At 42.6% G+C, this 23,892-nt stretch overlaps 1 protein-coding gene across 3 annotated transcripts in view; it reads right to left on the minus strand.

The window, feature by feature from the left end:
• MTUS2 (microtubule associated scaffold protein 2) overlaps positions 1-23,892 on the minus strand; it is a 308,937-nt gene that overhangs the window by 43,551 nt on the left and 241,494 nt on the right. For all 3 annotated transcript variants that reach the window (XM_083736063.1, XM_083736064.1, XM_083736062.1), the window contains 2 exons: positions 20,805-20,903; positions 8,380-8,591 (listed from right to left, as the gene is read on the minus strand). In XM_083736063.1, coding sequence (XP_083592189.1) covers positions 8,380-8,591; positions 20,805-20,903 — 311 coding nt within the window. The remainder of the gene's footprint in view (positions 1-8,379; positions 8,592-20,804; positions 20,904-23,892) is intronic.

Below are 23,892 nucleotides of genomic sequence, written 5' to 3' on the forward strand. Positions count from 1 at the left end.
GCGACAGCAGGTGCCACCATAGTCAATAGCAAGCAGAGTCCTGATTCTGGTTTTGTCCCCATCTTCCTTCTTGCTGACAGGGAAACACTGTGACGAAGGAGGAGGCGGCTGATAAGGAGTGCCACCTCCTGGGCTGCTTGTGAGTAGACAGGCAGGCAGGTGGGATTGGCTGACGTGGCTGGGACACTGCCCCATTTGCCTTAATGGACTAGCTGTCACTCACTGTAAGGCCGCTGTGAGACACATAGGAGAGTGAGAAATAAAAAGGGGGCAGAGATGGTGAACATAGCCATTTTGTTCCTCTCTCAACTCAGTATGAACCAGAAAAAATAAAAACTGGAATACAAAGTCTTCCATTCATTCCTGACTAAATCATGCCCTTAATGTAGAGGAAATTAGGCTTAAATACTCTTGAAACCCACTGGACACATTAACTGGTGACAATCTGAGAGGGGCAGCTGCAATGAGAGTGACCCTGGGACCCAGTCCTCATCTCCTTTCACTCTGATTGGCTGCAATCAGCACAAAAAATGAGAATTATTATTATCAGTGACTAACAAGCTCGCCTTTCATGCTGCTTGGGGTGGCTCTTGGGCGCTGGAGGCAGGGACGCTGCTACTTAAATAGTAACACACACCAACCCTAGACCACTCAACCTTTGTTTGCAACTGAGCTATGTTGTCCCTAGCTTACATTTAGACTTTTTTCATCAGCAGGTTATCAGAATAGCCGCTGTGTCGTGCCTTACATGACTAGAGCTACAATGTCAGACCATAATCAAATTGCAGAGCAGGCAACCTCCAATTCCCTTCTCCCTGTAATTTAATTAAGCATGCTAATGTTATTTCGGAGGAGTAAACTGCAATGGGAAATGGGACAGTAAGTAATGATGTTTCACATAACGCTAAATGACGTTATCTGCAGTGCAGAAAGAAACCAATCAAAGGGTTTGTGTGGATAACCTCTCGTTTTCTGTCAGGGAAGATACAATCACGGAGTGATGCATTTACAGTGACTGAAAACTTCTGCATTTTTATTGAGCTTTGGTTCAAGATGTAGTTCATTTTGGAAATGAAAGGCAAGACTCCTCCCACATAGACACACCCTATCTCTCCTGTGTGAGTTGGTAGAGCATGAGACGTTTAATCTCAAGGTCGTGGGTTCAAGCCCCACATTGGGCCAAAGATTCCTGCATTGCAGAGGGTTGGACTAGATGACCCTCGTGGTCCCTTCCAGCTGGATTTGCAGTGGTACCTCGGGTTAAGTACTTCATTCGTTCTGGAGGTCCATTCTTAACCTGAAACTGTTCTTAACCTGAAGCACTACTTTAGCTAAAGGGGCCTCCTGCTGCTGCCGCGCCGCCGGAGAACGATTTCTGTTCTCATCATGTAGCAAAGTTCTTAACCCAAGGTACTATTTCTGGATTAGCGGAGTCTGTAACCTGAAGCGTATGTAACCCGAGGTACCACTGTACATCAGTGCAGAGGATTGGTGGTTTTGTTTTTTGTTATTTTGTTATTGATGCAGCCACACGAGTTTAAAAGGAACACATAACTTTAAATTTAAAACATGGCATTCACATACATTTCAGTGAAGTTAAACTATTTTATATTCTAACTGCATCTCCTGAAAACAGAAAGCTGCTTATTATGGCTTAAAAACTGCCAAGACAGTCAGGCAATCTGTACTGCAACAATATATTTTAGCAGAGCATTTGTGAATAGCACCATCAGATTATTTGTTTTTAAAAAAGCATTGTGTTTCATCCTGAACCCAAGAGACAAACAAAAAATCAGCTTTCCATAAATAAAGGGCCAGGCTGAATAGCACCATTTCTGTAATATGTCACTTTAATGGTTTTAAGCTGATGTTTTGGGATGTCAGTTATGTAATTATTTATTGACAAAAAAACCTAATTAAAGGAAATAATATTTGCCGCAGACACATTATTTTTCAGTCCCCAATCCTAGAAAAACAAAGGAAGGCAAGAAAAGTCTCCAGATGTTACATGTGTGTGATAATCACTGTGCACTGCAAACTATTGGCTGACCAATGTTTGCTCAATCTTTATGATAGCAGGTCCCTGTCATCTACGCATTAATGAACAGAGTGCCTCTGAGTGCATTCTGAACCCAGGATCCCCCACCCCCCCGAACTGAGCTTACAGTCCTATCACACAAAAATCCAAAATCCATTCCTGGCCAGCTTTTTTTCCATTGCAGCAGCCTGATTTAGGTGGAATAAGTAATTTTTTTGTTGCTATTATTGAACAGTTGTACATCAGACAGGGGGAAAAAGCCATGTACTGGATGTGCAGGAAACCAGGAGTCCATGCCAGGCCATAATTGCCACTCACCAGGGACAAAGGTAAGGAGTCCTTGTCAATCTACTGCAAATCACCCAGAGATTTCCCAGTAGGTTCCCATCTACATTTTGTCCCAAACTAGTCTATGGTTGCAATGTACAGTGGTACCTCTGGTTAAGTACTTAATTCATTCCTGAGGTCCATACTTAACCTGAAACTGTTCTTAACCTGAAGCACCACTTTAGCTAATGGGGCCTCCCACTGCTGCCGCGCAGCCAGAGCATGATTTCTATTCTCATCCTGAAGCAAAGTTCTTAACCTGAAGCACTACTTCTGGGTTAGCGGAGTCTGTAACCTGAAGCGTATGTAACCTGAAGCGTATGTAACCCGAGGTACCACTGTAACTGAATATCCACCCTATTAGGTCCCATCTACATTATATGTTCAAATAATCATCATCACATTTTAAACAGTCATGGCTTCCCAACAAAGAATCCTGGGAAGTGAGTTTGTTAAGGGTGCTGTGAGTTGTTAGGAGAGCCCTATCTCTCTCACGGGGCTACGGTTTAACAGCCAAGCCAGGGAACTCTGGGAACTGGAACTCAGGCCAAGGGGAATCGGGCTCTCCCAACAACCTTCAGCATCCATAACAAACTCCAGTTTTCAGAATCCTTAGGAGGGAGGCATGATTTTAAAGTGTTATGCTTTAAATGGAGAGCACAGATGGGGCCTCACTGAGAAGAAATAGGGGAACCATTCTTTTACGCACACATTACATGATTTAGCACATGGAACAACATTTTCCCGGAATCCGAAGCTAGCATTTCGCTCAGTGCAGAAACTATGCAAGACCGGATGAGGAATACATATGATGACCAAATCCTAGCACCTGCTCCTCTGCTGCCGTATTTGGAATGAATCAGCAAGTAAATTGCTTTGCGGAAAGTGTGTGTGTGTGTGTGTGTGTGTCCTTGCTCTCAGCCAGCAGGGGGGTGCCTCTGTTCAGCCTAATTGGACAAGTTAGCAGCTTCCAGAGCTTGCAAGCTGAAAAGGTAAAAATGTAATCAGTGCTAATTAAGGGCTAATTAGCTCCAATTTGGAATTGACCACCAGGTGTTCAGAGAGGTGGAGGAGAAAAAAAGGATGCTGTGACATAGACATTATATGGCTTAGGGTGTGTTAGCTCTCTTCCATCTTCCTTGCGGACCCATTTTGCATTCTGTGATGGTAAAAGGGTGCAATATTTTCAGATTCCCATCTGTTTCTGAGCTCTGAGTATACACATGTAAACAAGCCCAAGTCTATGATTCCAGCCTGTCTTTGAACTGAATCCATGCCTCTTATTTAATGCTTCCTATGCCAGCAGCAGCAACTGTCTGTACACAGCAGGACAAGGCCACAAGCCTACAGTCAAATCTATACTTGCTGGCTTTCAAAAATTCAGAAATTTACAGTCAGGTCATATGTGTCCTTACCTGCATGGAAAAGTTCGTGACTGAAATTGGACCTAATAAGGACCTGGATGGTGGGATGCTGGCAAGAAAAGGAATTATACTCACACTCACTTAACACATACTAAGCATGACACTTCTGCTTTGGGGCATACTGCTAACCCCATAACTGAAGCCAAGAAAACGTGTGTGTGTGTGTGTTTATATGATATTTTGGTATTTCCATTCATTCAGATTGCATGCCTAAATGTATGCCAGTGTCAGGACTTGATCAGGACTCTGTGGGTAGCCATTTCTGAATCTAGGCCTGGAGGCAAAGGGAGAAGATGGACATAAGAACCATGAAACATTAGGAAGAACTTCCTGACAGTAAGAGCTGTTCGACAGTGGAATTTGCTGCCAAGGAGTGTGGTGGAGTCTCCTTCTTTGGAGGTCTTTAAGCAGAGGCTTGACAACCATATGTCAGGAGTGCTCTGATGGTGTTTCCTGCTTGGCAGGGGGTTGGACTTGATGACCCTTGTGGTCTCTTCCAACTCTATGATTCTATGAAGAAGGAGTTTGAAGTCCAGTAGGTATTGCTCTTCTGATAAGGCCAAGGCAGGAGGTCCAAGTGCTAGCAATTTCACCTGGCCAGTCCAGAGGTTTTTCTTTGCCTGCCAAACACAAGGGCAAATTCTACATATTCCTTCCCCTGTTGCACCTGAAAAGGGCACCAATACTTAACCAGGCAAAGTTGTAGGGTAATTACCAAGCTTATCCACACTCACCTTGTTTCTCATTCTTTGAAGGCTGAGGTCCATGCTTTAACGCTCTGCGTGTCTCCTCCCCCAAACTTCCCCCGCGAAAACCCAATATTTAAAGCTGAATCAGAGGAGACACTGAACATTAAAGAATAATGGGGCAAAAAAGGGGGGCAGTCAGACACCCAGCTTTAAATTGCAGGCCATGCCAGGTAAGTGTGGATAAGCCCTTAGCTTCTGTATCTGCTCCTGGTTTTCCAAATCAAGCCCTTGGGCTCTTGAGAGGCAATACATACATGGATTCATACTGTCATGCTCTAAGGCCGAACAAGAGATTTAATGCTTTATTACTCAACCATATTCATACTGAGCTTCTTTTAGGGCTGTGAGGTTCTGGGCTCCAACCCTTAGCTGCACCACCAGTCTATTTCAAGGTAATTGGTGCACATGACAATACAGCTAGAAATGTGTTCGAAAATATTTTGTCGTGTTCAGGCAAGATCTATTATTGGAGAGAAAATATATTAATAATAAAGTTGCCGTCTTATTAGTATCTGTATTTCTTTTGGATGTATAACCTCCATTTTTAAATGCAAAACTCAGATGGCTCATTTTTTGCCATTTCAAGATACTCCCTAGCTACCAGAGCTTTAAATATGTGTTAGTTATGTATATTCACAACATTCTGTGTGTGTTTTGATGTTTTTGTAGTCTTCTTAGGTAGATTGTTTATTTTGACAGAGCAGTTTGCAAAATTCTGAATCCTGAAAAAACCCAAAAACCTTGGACTATGTGAATTAATTATGAATTGAACTGGAACAGAATTAGTTCCTTTATAGAGGTGGTAAACTAGAACTAATTCCTTTTTAAAATAAGCTTTCCAAGCACTGTCATGTGCACACTCACCGGTGACAATGACATTTGAACGACATTAAAAGGTTACACAGTGTTCTGTATAGTGGAAGCAAAAACCTGCAACAATAACTAGAACTGAAATTTTGAATCCAGTGGATCTTACCTTTCATTTTGAAATAAAGAAACGTCCTGTGAAGCTTGAAAGTTTCCTTTCATTCAACTCTCGTTAAAACCGACCAGTTAAAAGCAACCAAATTATTCTCTTAGAACCAATGTAGGAAGCACCCTCTGCTTTACCTATCATGCAATTTTATGTTATTTCCCCAGCAGATGTCACTATTGCCCCTTGTAACACAGAGATTTCAGATTTAATTTTGTTGCTTGAAATTGGGCCAGAGTATTTCTTCATTGATTATTTGACTGGTGTAACTTGCCCTAGGTTGGCAGTAACTGATATTAGAGATTTCCCAGTGTCTTGCTACATGAATTGACCAATTCATTTTAATGCTTGGGAGACAACCGTCACCCAGAGCCAGCATCTTCAGCACCAAGGCCAGCGCACAAAGCAGTCAAGTGCGATGTTCCCAACAATATGTCAATAGTTGCTACAAATGCCTATCCAAGGTCAAAGTTTGACCCTTGCTCATTAGTTTGCTAATTAATAACTAATTAACAGACATCAGTCCATGAGCGTGGCAATCACTCACTGTATAAGTGACTAACTGCCTGTGCCAAACCACTGCTTTCATTTCCCCCCAGTTTCAATGCACAAGATAATAGCAAGATCCCCGTTTGTAGAATTTGTTAAGTGGCTGGCCAAGGATTTTGCACATATAGATCATTCTGAATTTTAGCTCTTTGTTTTGTTTCACAGCCATTTCCTCTGCTTTCCTCTCTTGAAGTACTTACATCACTGCTATAAATCAAATGCAAACAATAAAGTTGGCATGCTGCTTATAAATGGATTCTAAAGGAAGCGACAAATTAAGACTATAATATGCACCACCCTAATTCTTCTGCTTTGTATGGGGATCCAGCTATGGAACATTTGTTTACTTGACTGATCTCATTCCCTTTTAGCACAGTACATCACTGATGTGTGTGTGGTTCAAAGACTATGTATAGCCAGAATGAGCCGAGCCATTCTGGTGTTTTTTAGATAAAACATTTAAGTCCCAGTTCCATGGTAGGAAGTAGCTCTGGGGAAACCCAAGCGCGTTGCTGGCTTCTGTCCCATCTTACCTGGCCTTAGAGCAAGTGTGGGGAACATTTGGCCTTCCAGATGTTGCTGAACTACAAGTCCCATCAATCCCATAAAGAATAGTCAATGGCCAAGGATGATGGGAGCTGTAGTTCAGCAGCAACCAGAGCAACAAAGTTACAGATAGGTAGCCGTGTTGGTCTGCCATGGTCAAAACAAAAAAATTCCTTCCAGTAGCACCTTAAAGACCAACTAAGTTACTTCTTGGTATGAGCTTTCGTGTGCATGCACACTTCTTCAGATACGTGTATCTGAAGAAGTGTGCATGCACACGAAAGCTCATACCAAGAACTAACTTAGTTGGTCTTTAAGGTGCTACTGGAAGGAATTTTTTTGTTCAGAGCAACAAAGGTTCCACACCTGCCCTACAGCTTGTTGATGTGGTCCTCTCCGTCCTCAATAACCCAAACTGGGATCTGGATAGCTACCATCTCAATGCTTTCAAGTTATCTGCACCTGCATGGGACAGATTAGATACTATTCTTACCTGAATTCATTGAACCTGCCTGAAAATTTAATTATTTATTTAAGTTCTAGACTGCCCATTGCCTGCTTATAGAAATACTGTAAAACGTTGCAGCAGTTCTCAACCTGTGGGTCTCCAGATGTTGTTGGCCTACAACTCCCATCATCCCTCTGGCCTTGCTAGCTAGGGGTGATGGGAGTTGTAGTTCAACAACATCTGGGGACCCACAGGTTGAGAAAGGCTGGTTTACAGTCTTTTTCTTGCTTTCAGTTTTTGAGTCTCGAAAAAGCATGCACTAAAGCAAAACTCTTTTCATATACTCTCGGGTCAGAACTGCTGCCCTAGGTTTCTTCTAATGGAGATGACTCACATTTCGTTTCTACCTATCGGAATTGTGTAACATGTGAATCATCTCCATTAGAAAAACCCAGGGCAGCACTTCTCACCCAGGAGTATTAAAGGCAATTGTTCTATATTGCAGTCCAGATGTTTTGGACTACAAATCCCATTATGACTGAAAACTGGCCATGCTGCCTGAAGCAGATGGGAGTTTTAGTCCAAAACATCCAGCGGGCATGAGAATGGGGAGGACTCATCTACATGTCTATATAACATGTAAGCGTTGCAATATAACAGTCTTAAGTGCACAATCATAAAAGGGAGATGGCGTTCTACTATCCCAGATGTGGCATTGTCAAGAACATTGGGCTGATTAAATTAAGCTGCTACACTAGTAGAACCAGTGCAATGACTCCCACTAACACAATGGGACTCCCTCCAGCTCCACCCCGCCCCCACACTCCCCTGCACCCTCTCCAAATCTGTTTCTGTCCTCTGTATAGGGGACACATGTTTCTCCTTCGCTGGTAATCTTGGGATCTAGCATTCCTAATGCAAAGCAACAAAGGCTGCAGACACAGCTGCCAACACACAGCCACCACCTTGCATTTTCTCCTGCTTCAAACAAGGTAACCATTAAGCGCCGTCATTTCCACACAAATTGTTGACACTGTGGCATGTACCTCCCTTGTACTGAAGACTGCAATCCTGGTGCAAGATGGATGGCAATGGCTGAGGTTGCCCTGCTCGATATTGTTCCTTGTTTAAACACTATCTCCACACTCCCCCCCCCCCCGACAAAACAGGGCTGGCAAAGCCTAGGTTTTGCATCGGGATCGACATGACATCCCCTCTACCACCTACGCTAACCAGAAGCCACTGGAAAAGAGGGAAATAATATTGCATGGGTTTAGGTACCACCAAGAACATTTAGAACGTGGATAGCAAAAAAGAAACCTTACTTTCTGAAAGAAATGCTGTGTTGTGATAACAAAGACATCAAAGCCGCAGCCTGTTCTCTTAAGTTCCTCTTGGATGCAGCTGAATTTCCTGGCCTGTTCATCACACTTCTCCTTCATTTGCTGGATGAGCTGCCGCTCAGCCTCTCGAGTCTGCAAGTCAGGCTTGGTGGAAAATCCATTCCTTGGAACGGGTGACCTTTGTTTAGGGTGTCCTGCAAGAAGCAATAAAGAATACCCAAGGCTGTAATCAGTTACTTTATATGTACGGACACAGCTTTTCACAGTTATAAGACTCTTGAGACTTGCCTCTATGGTTGTTCTTTTTTGTGTGTTTTAAAGAATTTGCTCACAGTACAAAATAAAAGCACCAGCCCATAAAAACAAAACTTTATGCTCAGGGGGAGGGTTCCAGTATGGCATGGCATGGCTGTAAGTATACGACTTAATAGTTTTATGGATCTTCTAGTCACTACTGAATAGTGTTTCATTCTCTCAGATTACTGTTTTATACGTGTAGTTAGACAAACCAACATTTTCTGGTGGGAAGGCTTGAGAGTGAGGTATGTTATGTGGAAGACTGCTAAGGACAAATTTGGGAGATATTACTTGGCGGGGGAGTGAAGTGAGGTCGCAGCTTCCATATTAGTTATTTTGTTTAGTTGCCAATGATAATAATAATAATAACAATAATAATTTTTTATTTATATCCCGCCCTCCCCAACCAAAGCCAGGCTCAGGGTGGCTAACAACAATAAAATAATACAACATTCTAAAATCATTTCATTATAAAATTAATTCAAATCAAATTAATGGCAACCATTGGGCTAGAGTTCTGTGAAGATTGCCAAAGGAGGGGGTGAGGCTGTGCCTGGTGGAACAACTCTGTCTTGCAGGCCCTGCGGAAAGGTGTCAAGTCCCGCAGGGCCCTAGTCTCTTGTGGCAGAGCGTTCCACCAGATCGGAGCCACAGCTGAAAAAGCTCTGGCTCTGGTTGAGGCCAGCCTAACCTCTCTGTGACCTGGGACCTCCAAGATGTTTTTGTTTGAAGATCGTAAGTTCCTCTGTGGGACATACCAGGAGAGGCGGTACTCTAGGTATGAGGGTCCTAGGCCGTATAGGGCTTTAAAGGTTAAAACCAGCACCTTAAACCTGATCCTGTACTCCACTGGGAGCCAGTGCAGGTGGTATAGCACCAGGTGAATGTGATCTCGCAGCGAGGACCCCGTAAGGAGTATTGCTACAGCATTCTGCACCCACTGGAGTTTCTGGGTCAGTCTCAAGGGCAGCCCCATGTAGAGTGAGTTACAATAATCCAGTCTGGAGGTGACCGTCGCGTGGATCACAGTGGCTAGGTCAGGGCGAGAGAGGTAAGGAGCCAACTGCTTAGCTTGGCGGAGATGGAAAAATGCTGCCTTTGTTATAGCTGCAATCTGCGCCTCCATGGAAAGGGAGGTGTCGAAGATTACACCCAAACTCTTAACGGACGGTGCTGGCACTAATTGCACCCCCGCAAGAGATGGGAGTTGCCCCCCCCCAATCCCATATCATCCCGACCCAGCCAAAGGACCTCTGTCTTCGAAGGATTTAACTTCAACCGGCTCCCACGTAACCATCCAGCCACAGCATCCAAACATCTGATCAGTGTGTCTGGGGCCGAGTCAGGATGGCCATCCATTAACAGATAGAGTTGGGTGTCATCAGCATACTGATGGCAGCCCAAACCAAAACTCCGGACAAGCTGGGCGAGGGGGCGCATCAAGATGTTAAAAAGCATCGGGGAATCGCACCATGCAACACTCCACACACCAAGGAGTGGCGCGATGACAATTCCCCCTCAAGCACCACCCTCTGTCCCCGACCAGAAGGAACGAGTGCAGCCACTGAAGGACTATGCCCTGGATCCCCACGTCGGCAAGGCGTTGGTCCAGGAGTTTGTGATCGACCATGTCGAAGGCTGCTGACAGATCTAGAAGAATCAGCAGCCCTGACCCGCCTTGATCCAGCTGCCTGCAGAGATGCTGTATATGTAGATCCCTTCCAATCGGGATTCAGACCTCACCATGGGACTGAAACTGCCTTGGTCGCGCTGGTTGATGATCTCCGGCGGGCTAGGGACAAAGGTGAGAGCTGTTTCCTAGTTCTGCTGGATCTCTCAGCGGCCTTTGACACCATCGACCATAACATCCTTCTGGACCGTCTAGAGGGGCTGGGAGCTGGGGGCACTGTCATACAGTGGTTCCGCTCCTTCCTCCTGGGCCGTGTCCAGAAAGTGGTGGTGGGGGGTGAGTGTTCAGACCCCTGGGCTCTCACTTGTGGGGTGCCTCAGGGTTCTGTCCTCTCCCCCATGCTTTTTAATATCTATATGAAGCCGCTGGGAGAGATCATCAGGGGGTTTGGACTGCGTGTTCATCAGTATGCAGATGACACCCAGCTCTACCTCTCCTTTAAATCAGAACCAGTGAAGGCGGTGAAGGTCCTGTGTGAGTGCCTGGAGGCGGCTGGAGGTTGGATGGCGGCTAACAGATTGAGGTTGAATCCTGACAAGACAGAAGTACTGTTTTTGGGGGACAAGAGGCGGGCAGGTGTGGAGGATTCCCTGGTCCTGAATGGGGTAACTGTGCCCCTGAAGGACCAGGTGCGCAGCCTGGGAGTCATTTTGGACTCACAGCTGTCCATGGAGGCGCAGGTTAACTCTGTGTCCAGGGCAGCTGTCTACCAGCTCCACCTGGTACGCAGGCTAAGACCCTACCTCCCCACGGACTGTCTCGCCAGAGTGGTGCATGCTCTGGTTATCTCACGCTTGGACTACTGCAACGCGCTCTACGTGGGGCTACCTTTGAAGGTGACCCGGAAACTGCAATTAATCCAGAATGCGGCAGCTAGACTGGTGACTGGGAGTGGCCGTCGGGACCACATAACACCGGTTCTGAGAGATCTGCACTGGCTCCCAGTACGTTTCCGAGCACGATTCAAAGTGTTGGTGCTGACCTTTAAAGCTCTAAACGGCCTCGGTCCTGTATACCTGAAGGAGCGTCTCCACCCCCATCATTCAGCCCGGACACTGAGATCCAGCGCCGAGGGCCTTCTGCCAGTTCCCTCATTGCGAGAAGTGAGGCTACAGGGAACCAGACAGAGGGCCTTCTCGGTAGTGGCGCCCGCCCTGTGGAACGCCCTCCCATCAGATGTCAAAGAGATAAAGAATTACCTGACATTCAGAAGACATCTTAAGGCAGCCCTGTTCAGGGAAGTTTTTAATATGTAATGCTGTACTGTTTTTAACACTGATTGGGAGCCGCCCAGAGTGGCTGGGGAAACTCAGCCAGATGGGCGGGGTATAAATAATAAATTATTATTATTATTATTATTATTATTATTATTATTATTATTTGGAGTTTTGTGGTATTTTTGTGTTTTATTCTTATTTGTAAGAGAACATTTTGTTTTTCTGTTATTTACGCTGGTTTAAATATGCGTTTCATACTTGACATTCCTTTCTAGCATTTTATTTTGATATTCTGTAATGTTGCATTTAATGCTTTAAGGCAGGTTGTAAACCACTTTGATAAAACCACAAATATAAATGGGTATATATCAAAAGAAGACAGAGCTCTGTGTACCACATGACTTGGCCTGCCACTAAGGTAACTTAGTTTAGTTAGAAAATATGTGGAAAGAGTAATTTAATATTTAACTGAAAAAATTATGTAAGGTTGTTTTTTTCTTTGCATGTGTGGATTTAAGATACTGTATGATGTCTATGAATTTCAATAAAGGTTTTTTTTTAAAAAAAGGTAACCTGCTGCCCTCAGGTGTGATGGAAGATGCTATACGGTTACCATTGTTGAAGTAAGATTCTACTGCTAGTCCAGTTGAGGTATGAACATGGAATAGTAGGAGAGAGCCACCCAGGGCCAGCCCAAGACATTCTGGCACCTGAGGTGACCCACAAAATGGCACTGCTTCCCCGTGAAGGAAGAAGGGAAGGAGTGAAGATTGACACCAGGAACAAAGGGGGAATAAGGATCTACATCGGGATTCACTGGCCCTGCAGATCTTGTCACCTGAGGTGGTTGCCTCACCTTGTCTCATGGGTGGACCGGCCCTGGAGCCATCTTGTCCTTCACCTCAGGCAGCAAAATGTCCTGGGCTGGCTCTAGAGGGAAGAACGATTGTCTCCAACCAAAGCCTCATGTGCACTATATGTTAAAAGCAGTAGAATACCACTTTTTAAATAAACAGCCATGGCTTCCAGCAAAGAAACTTGGGAGCTGTAGTTTGTTAAGGATGCTGTGAGTTGTTAAGCTGCAATTCCCAGAGTGCTTTGACAGTTAATCTTTCTTCCCAGGGAACTCTGGGAACTGTAGCTCTGTGACGGTAGTGGGGGTCTCCCAACAACTGTCAGCATCGCAGGACGCTTTAGCCCATGACAGTATTTTTTCATGGTCTCTTTTGAGCAGCAGAATCCATTTGACACATCTGAAGCTATATAAGAACAAAAGGATTCAAGCTGTCTTGCAATGCCATGGATAATTTCATAGAGCTGGCATTGGGAAAGAAAACTCAGCTCCGGGATGCCTAAGAGACGCTGAATAAGGAATGTGCTTTTTCTCAGGTTATTATTCAAGAGTAGAACTTAAAATATCCATGCATTCATGTTTTAAATCAACTATGCTACACAGGCAAGACACATCCATCCTGCCATTCTTTCACTAACAAGTGACAGCTAAGTCGCCCCACAAGAATTCCCCTTATGTGGCATGAAAGATGTCACTGTGAAAGTGCAATGCTTAAGTTTAACTATGACACACGCACATATTTTTTAAAGGATCTACTTATTACCCATGGAGTGGTGGTAGCTCCTGATGCTGTCACTGTGTTGGGGGGAGAGAGAGATGCAATAGCAACTGGGGTTGGGTTATCACCACTGTCTTGCCTATCTCACAAGGGGATCAGAAAAAGGGTACAGTCTGTGCATCAGTCTGCCCAAACCTGGCACCCTCAAGATGTTTTGGACTACAACTCCCATCAGTCCCAGACACAATGGCCAATATTTAAGGATGGTGGGAGTTGCAGTCCAAAAACATATTGAGGGTACCAGGTTGGTGCGGACTATTTGGGAGCTGATGCACCACTTGTTCCTTTATGAGATAGGCAAGTTTTTGTCAGTGTTGTCTCCTACCCAGGCTGCCATTGCTTATCTCCTCCTCAAGCACTAGGTTGGGGAAGGCTGATCTATGAAAAGAGTTATGTATTTCCAAGGCCTCACAGTGGAAGGTTTTTATCACTTTCCTGGGAGGTCAAGTAAGCCCCACTATCCCATCAGACACTCCACATTTTTTATTAACCACAGTTTACCTTAACTGTGGTCTGTCAAAACAAGTGAACTTCTTAAACTGTGGTTTGAAGTTGGCTTGCTTTAACAAACCATAGTTCAGATGGACTGCAGTTTTTCCACATTCCGACAAAATGAAAAGCTGTGGTTAAATAACAAAAAGAGAGAAGATAGTTTCTGTAGTCCTCCTCCTGTTTGTGCCAGAAGAGGGCAGGTCTGAGGCTTACCTCAGCTTATTGCTGTCATGATAAGCCATGGTTTATCAAGACATGTTTTATCATGATTTTGAGAAATTTTACTATTAGTTACCCCAAATGGACACTCCAAAAGCCATGCAATGACATTTACACAGAAAATAAAGGGGGGGGTGTAGTCAAGCCTGAAATAATTAAATAACCCTTTAGCGTATTGATGCTGAATCTTCAATGGAGACTGCAAATGAGTGGGTTTGTGTTTCACATAACTGTCCAGAAGAATAAATAGAATTTTATCACAAGGCTTCAAATCTCAAGGAATTCACTGACCTCATTTCTAGCAACACAGCAAGATAAAAGCACTTGGGTTTTATTTCTTTTTAAAAAGAGATCCAGCTAATACATACAAGTCACACTATGCAGTCTGACAGGCCAAGAAACACAATTATTGTGAAACAGTACACAGTTTGGCAGTAATTCCAGCTAGACCTCCCAGCTGCCCTAGATATTTCTACCACCTTTCTACATAATTGTTTTTTACACAGCTGACCTCCACCTTCAAACAGAATCTCCTGTGGCCCAATGATCTGCCACAAGCCTCTTACAAACTGCAGGTGCTGAAGAGCACTTGCAACAAATTTATCTAGAAAGGGTGAATGGGAAAACAGTCTAAGGAATGGAAAATCTTCTTCCCAGTGACATTTTAAACACCAATATGTATGCTTGACTAGAGATGTGAAAAAGCATAGATTTCTGTTCTGTTCTGTTCTGTTCTATATTTGCTGTATGCAGTGTTATTTCTGTTCTGCTGCAGTTCACCTTCATGAAAACTACATTTTTGCCCCACTGTCTGCTATGGTTAGATTTTACATAATTAGTTAATTAATTAATTAATTAAGTGATTCCACACCATTCATCACAATGCAGAGCAAACAAACTGCAAATGGGGGGGGGGGGAGTCATCAATTACACATTTGTATATATCATTTGCGGACTGATCAACAACAGCAAATTCCAAATACATTTGATGGATTGGTTTCAATTCCGGATATGGGACAAATAAGTGAACATAGGCAATTCCCACTCCTATTTCTGTTGTCATCACAGTCTCTGACATCTCTAGGCTTAAGGCTATATACAGCTATGGATTCCACAGCAGATCTTCAGAGAGATCAGTGGATGAAGATTTTTGCAACATTGTAAGGCATCATATCGTTCCTTCGGGGTTGATCTAAACATTACAGCCTTGCGCAATGAATGCAACCTTTTAAATAATATTCAGCTGAAGATGCTCCTTATAGACATTTTTTCACTGCAACACTGTCTGTGTTGCAGCTGCTGCCTACAATGGTATTGCCTTTGTGCAGCACAGATGTGCCAAGCAAGAGTTCCAGACAGAAAGGACAAATGGGGGGAAAGGGGAGGCAGTGGCTGCGTTTGCACATAGTACTAAGCCAAGAGGTGTGGCTTAATAAAACATACTGTGCATGAATTGTGTACTCATGCACATAGCCAGATTGCTCTTGCTTCATATGTCAGATGGATTTGTTATCCTCAGATGGATTTGTTACCCAACTGTGGTTTGTTTCACCCTAAGAAGCCATGATTTGCAAGCCACAAGTAGCTATATGGCTAAGGGCTAGCTAGCGATCCTGGCTTGTTCAGGTTAAACAAACCACAGTCCTGAGTTTAGTCATCATGCTATGGTGCTTTGTTTTATCTACTCATGTCTACTACATTTGTTTTTTTATTTTGTAGTTTTATGCTGTGAACTGCCTTGAGATCTATGGATGAAGGGTGGTATACAAATGTAAATAATAATAATAATAATAATAATAACAAAGTCAGGATAAGGACAGTGTGTGACAATGACTGGGTTTCCTGCACTGTATGGTTTATTAAGGTGAGTAGCTTGACTTGCTACTACATTTAAAAGTGACCAGAGTAATTGGCGTATTTTTGTAAAGGCGAGGACGCGGTAGATTTGGAGTGCCAGTTCAAAGCTGCCGTTGCGGATTTTTGGCATTTAAGAAATTGTTTTCTGTTCAGAGAGTTAAGTGGGAGGTCAGGGTGGCTTGTGTTAGCATACGGGCCAATTATTTCTATGCCGCCTTTGCCATACTTTGGATATTACTTATAGCTGCTCCAAATCTCTGCTGTACCTGCCGCTGAATCCCTCTAGGATCAAGCTGCCCATCTTCCCTATGATTATGGATAAAAGAAACCACAGCAGGGCTTGGAGAGACACATGTTTCGTCTCTGAAATGCTTAGAATTCACTCGACAACAAAAGTTGTATAATAGCAAGGTCAGTGAGGCTGCTTCACAGTGACTTCCTCGAGGACTCCACAGCTAAATTGGCTGGGATTTAATTAAGGAAAATTCCCTGAAATTTTGTCCATCGTCTTCGCCAATTCCCCACAGCCTTACAGTATTTGAAGTGCAAGCCTTTAAGTTGTCCTTCCAAATACTCTGAAATGTCCTTGTAATTTAAACAGTGGTTTTTGTCCTTAGGGATAAACCTGAACTCCTCTATTCACCTGGGGCTAAAAGAACAACTCAGTATGCATATTCTGTCCCCATTCTGCTGTTTTCACAGAGGACAGAAAATGCACTCCTGATGCCGGGACGAATTCCAAATTCCTTTCTGCCACGCTCCTTTAACAGCTGTGAAATTCTGGGGTGTTACGGAGAAGCAGAATGAGACATATTAATGGGTACAGACATGACTGCTATAAAATATTTTCATTCACTTGAACAGAAAGGTTTGGATTTTTAGGATAAAATAATACAAGCAGTATGTCTACCGGAGAGGAGAAAGAAAACACTGAAAAGCCTTTCCGATGGTTGGATCCAGGCTTTGGCATGCTTTGAATAGACACATTTATTTATTTAAACACAATGGGACTTAAATAAAGTTAAGTTGGTGTTGGGACAGATTCAGAAAGGCCCTCCTAATACCCTGAGGTTTTAGATAACTACTGCCTGGTAACGAATATCTCATTCTTGGACAAGGTGATCAAGATGGTGGTATCTGGCTAGCTAAATGGCCAGATTATTATCCAAATGAGATTCTGATTAAACATACAGAAAAAAATATTTCTGACAGTAAGAGCTGTTCGACAGTGGAACAGTCTCCCTTGGGAGGTTGTGGACTCTTTTTTCCTTGGAGGTTTTTAAGCAGAGGTTAGACAGCCATCCGTCCTGGATGATGTTGTAGCTGGGATTCCTGCATTACAGGGGGTTAGACTAGATGACCCTTGGGTCCCTTCAAACCCTTCAATTCTATCCCAGATAAGAGAAAGTGCTTCTTCACTCAACACATAGTTAAACCATGGAACTCATTCCCACAAGAGGTAGTGATGGCCACCAATCTGGATTGCTTTAAAAGAGGATTAGACAAATTCATGGAGGATAAGTGGACACTAGTTGTGATTGCTAGATTCTTCCTCCACTGTTCGGGGCAGTAAGTCTCTCATTACTAGGTGCTGGGAGTCGTAGGTGGGGAGAGAATGATATTGTGTTCCGGTCCTGCTTTTGGGCTTCTCACAGGCATTCATTTGGCTACTGTGTGAAAGAGGATGCAGGTCTAGATGGGCCATTGGCCTAATCCAGCAGGCTCTTCTTGTGTGCTTATGAAGATAGGAGCTATACAGTGGTACCTCGGGTTGCAGACGCTTCAGGTTACAGACTCCACTAACCCAGAAATAGTACCTCGGGTTAAGAACTTTGCTTCAGGATGAGAACGTGCAGCGGCAGGTCCCATTAGCTAAAGTGGTGCTTCAGGTTAAGAACAGTTTCAGGTTAAGAACGGACCTCCAGAACAAATTAAGTTCTTAACCCAAGGTACCACTGTAATGCAAAATGTCTGAAGGGCACCAGGTTGGGAAAGGCTAGTCTACTCTAAGGCTGAAAGAGTCTCAATACATCACAATGCAGCAAATATGTAAAGATACGTATGTAAACCCATATAACCTTCAACCCTCTGCAAGAACACATGAGGAGAAAACACAGTGCCTGAAGGTTATTATGAAGATTCAAGTACCATTTTTTTAAAAGACTGAATGGATGTCTCCTTGAAATCATTTTAACTCCCACTAAATTGAGGATAATTTGTTTTCACTTTTTTGAAAGATTGGAAAAAAGCTAAACAAAGGGTTCAAGCCTACGAAAGGATGCAATTCTATTTCAAAAAGTGTCTTTTGGGGTCAGGTGAGACTGTGGGTTCAAAAAAATCCTATTAATTTTAAGTAATAAGTCACCATCTAGGGCAAGGTTATGGATGCCTGAGTCCTGCTGAGATAAATGGCACTGAAGCATGTGGAATTTGATAATGGCTTATGGCCGCTAAGTGCTATTGAAAAGGCTAATAAAAATATTTCCAGTATTAAACATCTTCTGGTACTCCATGTCAAATTCTGCAACCCCCAAAGGGCTGTCAAAATAAACTTTTGATTTGTTAATTGTCTAAATTTTAACTGATAAAAGTCAGTTTAGGTTTTGCATTTTAATAAAAATAGCTCTGAATAAAAGGATATACTTTCCGGGTTGTTGTTGTTTTAGATTATGCACATATATTCTGCATTATGGATTATCATAGGATCAAACTACATTAAAAAAACTATTTAAAACATGTATGCACCACATAATTGAATAAAAGACCTCAAAGCAGTTTACAAATAAGCAATCAACTTGCACGTTTCTTTTAAAAATAATAATAAATAAATAGCCACTACAGGATGCGTGTGTGTGATTGTGTTTGCACACACACAGCTATCAGACCCATAGCACATGGAAAAGTTTCCTTAAAACCCACTGCATGGCCCAATAAAAATAATTAAAAACACAATAAAATCACTACAAATTCCAATAAAATCAATAATAATCAACTCAATGGAATCTTCCCTTGCAGAACTAATAGTAGGGGTGTTTACGTTTGTGTGTGTGTGTGTGTGTGTGTGTGTGAGAGAGAGAGAGAGAGAGAGAGAGAGAGATTTTTGTCAGGAAAACACAACCCCCACCCACATATCACGGTCCTGGTCCTGATCCATACAGTAGCAATGTACTTTTTTTTAATGCACATTAATTGCCTATATGCAATCAGTGTTACACTTCACCTAGTCCTTAGAAGAGCACAGCCTTCAATGCAAGAAAGAAAGAGGTATAGCTTTTCTTTGATAGTGCCTACACAACCCCCCCCCCACTCCTGATGGCTTTTGTAAGCTCTTATATAAAAATGTAATTTAAATTTGATTTATTGGGGTCATTTTTTTATAACCTATCAGAAATGTTCCACTCAATTAATCTAACTGATTAGTAGCTAAACATTGCAGCCCGACAGAATCACGTATGCACAAAGCTTGGTGCATTTGTCTCGTTTCTTCCTGTGGAGACAGCTGCTCTGGCCCACCCCTCCCCACCTATTGGCTTTCCAATTATGGAACAATTTAGAATACAATTTCCGCAATTCAGCGGTGGGTCTGTTGACACTGAGCAGAAGGAAAATGCTAGGTGCAGTCATGTATCTGGCGCACAGGTGCCAATATATCAGGATTATATTTGTCCTCTGAAGGTAGCTGTAGAAATAACTGAAATTTTGTAGGAATGTAATGACCCATTACTGCTATGAGGGGTTTGTTGCTGCCACCGCCGCCACTGTTAAGAGTTGTTAATTGTTTATGTATAATCATGTGTTTCAAATAGTTTGCCTTATTTTAAACAGTTAACAACAATGGCTTATTCCATTCAAAGACTTAACTGGACATCATTTGCTTGCCAAGTGGCATAACAGAGTTTGCCTGCTGCACAAGCTGCAAGTTTGAAGTTTATTATTTCAGAGAATCATACAATTCTAGAGCTGGAAGGGACCCCAAGGGTCATCTAGTCCCATAGGAGCCAACTCCTAGGGGCCAAGGTCCCTCTAAATTTGATGGGCATTGCCATTCAAATGGTCTTGTGATCTATTATTTATTATGTGGAGAGGGACTTACCTGCCTCCCCCAACATTTTATTTAAGTTGGCACCCTTGTCTAGTCCACCCGTCTGCAATGCAGGAAACATAGCTAAAGAATCCCTGACAGATGGCCATTTATCATCTATAGATTTTCTGTTCATGTACAAATCAGTGTAAAGAACCCTCTTCCTCTCGCCCATTCCATCAGAGAACCAAATCAACAGTCATATATCATGTTGAGATGCAAACTCCATGGAAATTCAGAGCCATTTTAAGCTCCCTTACTGACCTGAGAGTCAAAACCAGAAGTGAACCAGCACATCAACAACTTGCTCCTCGCATCACCAGCAGAAAAGTCAGAGGGGTATCCAAGCAAGTTCACCTCTTGATAATTTGGTTCCCATTCCTTTTACAGTGGTACCTCGGGTTAAGTACTTAATTCATTCCGGAGGTCCGTTCTTAACCTGAAACTGTTCTTAACCTGAAGCACCACTTTAGCTAATGGGGCCTCCTGCTGAGGCTGCGCCGCCAGAGCCCGATTTCTGTTCTTATCCTGAAGCAAAGTTCTTAACCCGAGGTACTATCTCTGGGTTAGCGGAGTCTGTAACCTGTAGCGTATGTAACCTGAAGCATATGTAACCCGAGGTACCACTGTACTAATGAGATGTCAGAACTGCATTCTCTGGGTTTGGGAGGGACTCACTTACCTGACCAGGACTACCAAACTCATGGGTCATTAGTACGGTGCCAGCAGGTGTCTATGTGCCTGCTGAAATTTGGCTTGAAAACTTGTTTGGCTTGAAATTGACTTGTTTCGAATAGAACAGCTTTTGGTGTATGCTTCCTTTCAATGGCACAAGTTTTTGCCGACACACAATATTGATGCACGTTAAATATTGGCAAAGTTCAAACAGTCCTTAAAAACAAGTGTGTTTGGTTTATACATACCTGGTGAGTGGAGCTTGGTGGATGATACAACCAGTCTCTTAGGGGATGAAACTGTGGGTCTGTTGGCCTCTTGATCTTTCTGTACTTCTTTCTTGGAGCCTGTTGAAAAGGTTAAGACAACGGATGTTTGTTTTGCATGTGACTGAATGGGAAGCATAGCTGTGTGAAAGGGCCTTCATTTTCTGCCTGACTGCAATTACATTAACACTTTTCATGTGCCATATGAATGTTCAATTGTACATGTGACAGGGAAGGGAAGTGCGGCAGGTCATGTGGAAGTTGCGGCAGGACCATTAGATATGATTGCACCAAGACCTGCGTTCCATGCATGCACACATGTGACACACACACTCATAAACACAGGTATGATGCATAAAGAGGGCTTTAGCAAATGTGGAATCTGTGAAACAGATTCCACATTACTTCTAGGTAGATAGGTTTAGAAACAGGTTGACAAGTCATTGAGCATTTTTAAGGACACATTGTCTGTTGTTTAACTTAGGCATTTAAAACCTATTTACTTTCAGGCTACATAACAATGGGCAGTAATGGGAGGGGGGAGGCGGAAACCAAGGTCAAATTGGGCAATCATTTCAGATGAAAGATAAATGATGCTCAAATAATACATTTTTACATCCTTCTTGTGCATGTACAGGGAAAAATGACAAATAGATCAGGCGTATTTTACTGCAGGGTATATGAACCTGGAGCTACTGTCACAATACATTAAAAACTCGCCATCTATGTGATATGTATCTTCAGTGACTTTAAATAAAGAGAATGCTAATAATGAAATCTGTGGCTCTAATGCTTTGTAACTGGAAGAGAAACAAGCATATTTTTTTGCAATTCTGTATTTGGATAATTAACTTATTTCATTAAATATTTTATTCTGTGAACTGCCCTGAGACTTCTGGGTATAGGGTGGTATAATAATAATAATAATAATAATAATAATAATAATAATAATAACAACAACAACAACTGCTGCTGGCTTCTCAAAACTTTCATAATGTCTGAAAGAGCACATGGCGCAATATAACCCACTACTATGCATGTCAAAATGTGAGTTCTGGTTAAGTCCAAGCTGCCATCCCAAGGACCATTAGGGGTTGGATTCGGTGGAATTTCAGCAGCCAAACTGTCTGCAAAGTTGTAGCCAAGGAGTTTATAATGTTGCTGAATGGGTGTGTTGCCATAAGAAGGGTATTCAAAAGATGTCTGAAGGTTAATAGTGAGAGCAGGAGGCTGGACTAGATGGACGTTTGACCTGATCCGGCAGAGGCCTCTTCTTTGGTTTTTTATGGGTATATAGTATAGTATTAGTATAGTAAGCCGATTACGTATGTCAAAAAATGGCCACTGTGTGGCTACCTGATATAAGTTTGAATGAAACCACCCTCAGAAACATTATTAATGGAGTTTGCATGCTACCTACTAATGGGGGGGGGGGGAGAGACTTGTTTTGCCTTCTGCAGAGAAAGATAAATAATTTTAACTTTTTTGCCTTCCTACCATCACCCCAATGCTCGCGAGCAGTCATGCCCTTCCTAAGTAATGAGCCATTACTGCACACACTGTTTGAGACAAGATGAGATAAGCTAGAAATATGAAAAGGTTATGAGAAAAGAACAATCCAGTTCTCACTAGAGAATTACTCGACAAGATGGAAATAACATGAATAAGTAAGCAAACAAGGACCGAACTGTATATTTGTCAGCCTAGGAAGATTCATTTTTTGTTCTTTTCTATTTCTTGACTTTGACTCTTTTGCTAGTAATTATTTTTGTCCTTTACCAACCAACCGAAAGTAACTTATTTTCCTGTACTTTTTTTGTCTTTTTATTAAAAAGGCTATATATGTACGTAAGAGTCAAAGTAGACCTGATTTTAAGTTTTAGATCACATGCTTGCAAAAAGGCCATGTATCTTTGTGGGGGTTGGTGAGTGGTGATTGTGGGCAGCTGACATACTCTTCTTTTGCCCAAGAGAGCCATTGGAAGGTTAAGAGGAGGCAGTGGATCATTGCTCCAGCTTTTCTTCCCCTTGCTAAGGCTGCAATCCTAGCCCCAGTTACCTCGGATTACTTCCCTTTGGATTTACTTCTGAATAGACAGGGTTAGGATTGAAAATTATTTTCTCCCTTAGAAGGTTCCAATGTGGTGCAAACCACCCCTCTGATCCAGTTCAGGGCATGATTTGGCAATGCAGATAATTGTCATTAAACATTATTCCTGAGCTTTATTTAAAAAAAAACACCCCTCTCTCCATAAACCTACTGGGCAGATTCTATACTATATTCTTTTATAGTAGGTTGATTTGATCATTGACACAATGGAACAAACCATTTTGATCCATTCAGATTCAATAGGAAGTATGTTCTTTTCCCAATTATTTGTGACCATTACCTTCGCACCAGTGACAAGACTAGTTCCCACATCTAGATCATTCTCTGAGATAGCATATTTTAAATAAGCAAGTAAGAGTACCTTAGTTTCCAAAGCTCTTGACCAATATTTGCCTTCTCTCTTGAAAACTACCAACTTTCTATAAATAAAACATGTCTCACAACATTTCCTCATGCAGCACAATTATTTCACCAGAGTATGAAAGGACAAATCCCATGCTTTCTCACTCTGCCCCCCCAATCTCTTATCTTCCCTCCCTCCTCTTCCTCTGTAATCTTTTTCTGTTTAATCTTTGACATGCCAGCAAAGTATGCAAAATTGAGAAAGTTCCAAATATGCATAAGTGGATGGTGTAATACAGTGAAATCTAATTAAATTTACTCATTTCATAGAGTGGAAGAAAAGCAATCAACTCCTGTCATCAACGCAATTTGCATGGCAATTATTTTCTAATGTTGTTGTCCCATGCTAGGCGCATGTCTTCTCTCTCTCTCTTTTGTTTTGTTTCTGACGGTCTGAATTGCTGTGGTGCAGCAAAACGGTGAGATACTAGTTGTGTTAATTAAAGATTATCGGTACCCCGTTGCCTAATTTAGATGACAAGCAGATCTCATGAAAATACTAGATCTGCTATCTACCCGGGATTTATATTTCCCTTTTAAATGAGATTGTATAGGAGG

The sequence above is a fragment of the Podarcis gaigeae genome (genome assembly GCF_964106915.1).
Source record: "Podarcis gaigeae genome assembly, chromosome: 4".
NCBI lineage: Eukaryota > Metazoa > Chordata > Lepidosauria > Squamata > Lacertidae > Podarcis > Podarcis gaigeae.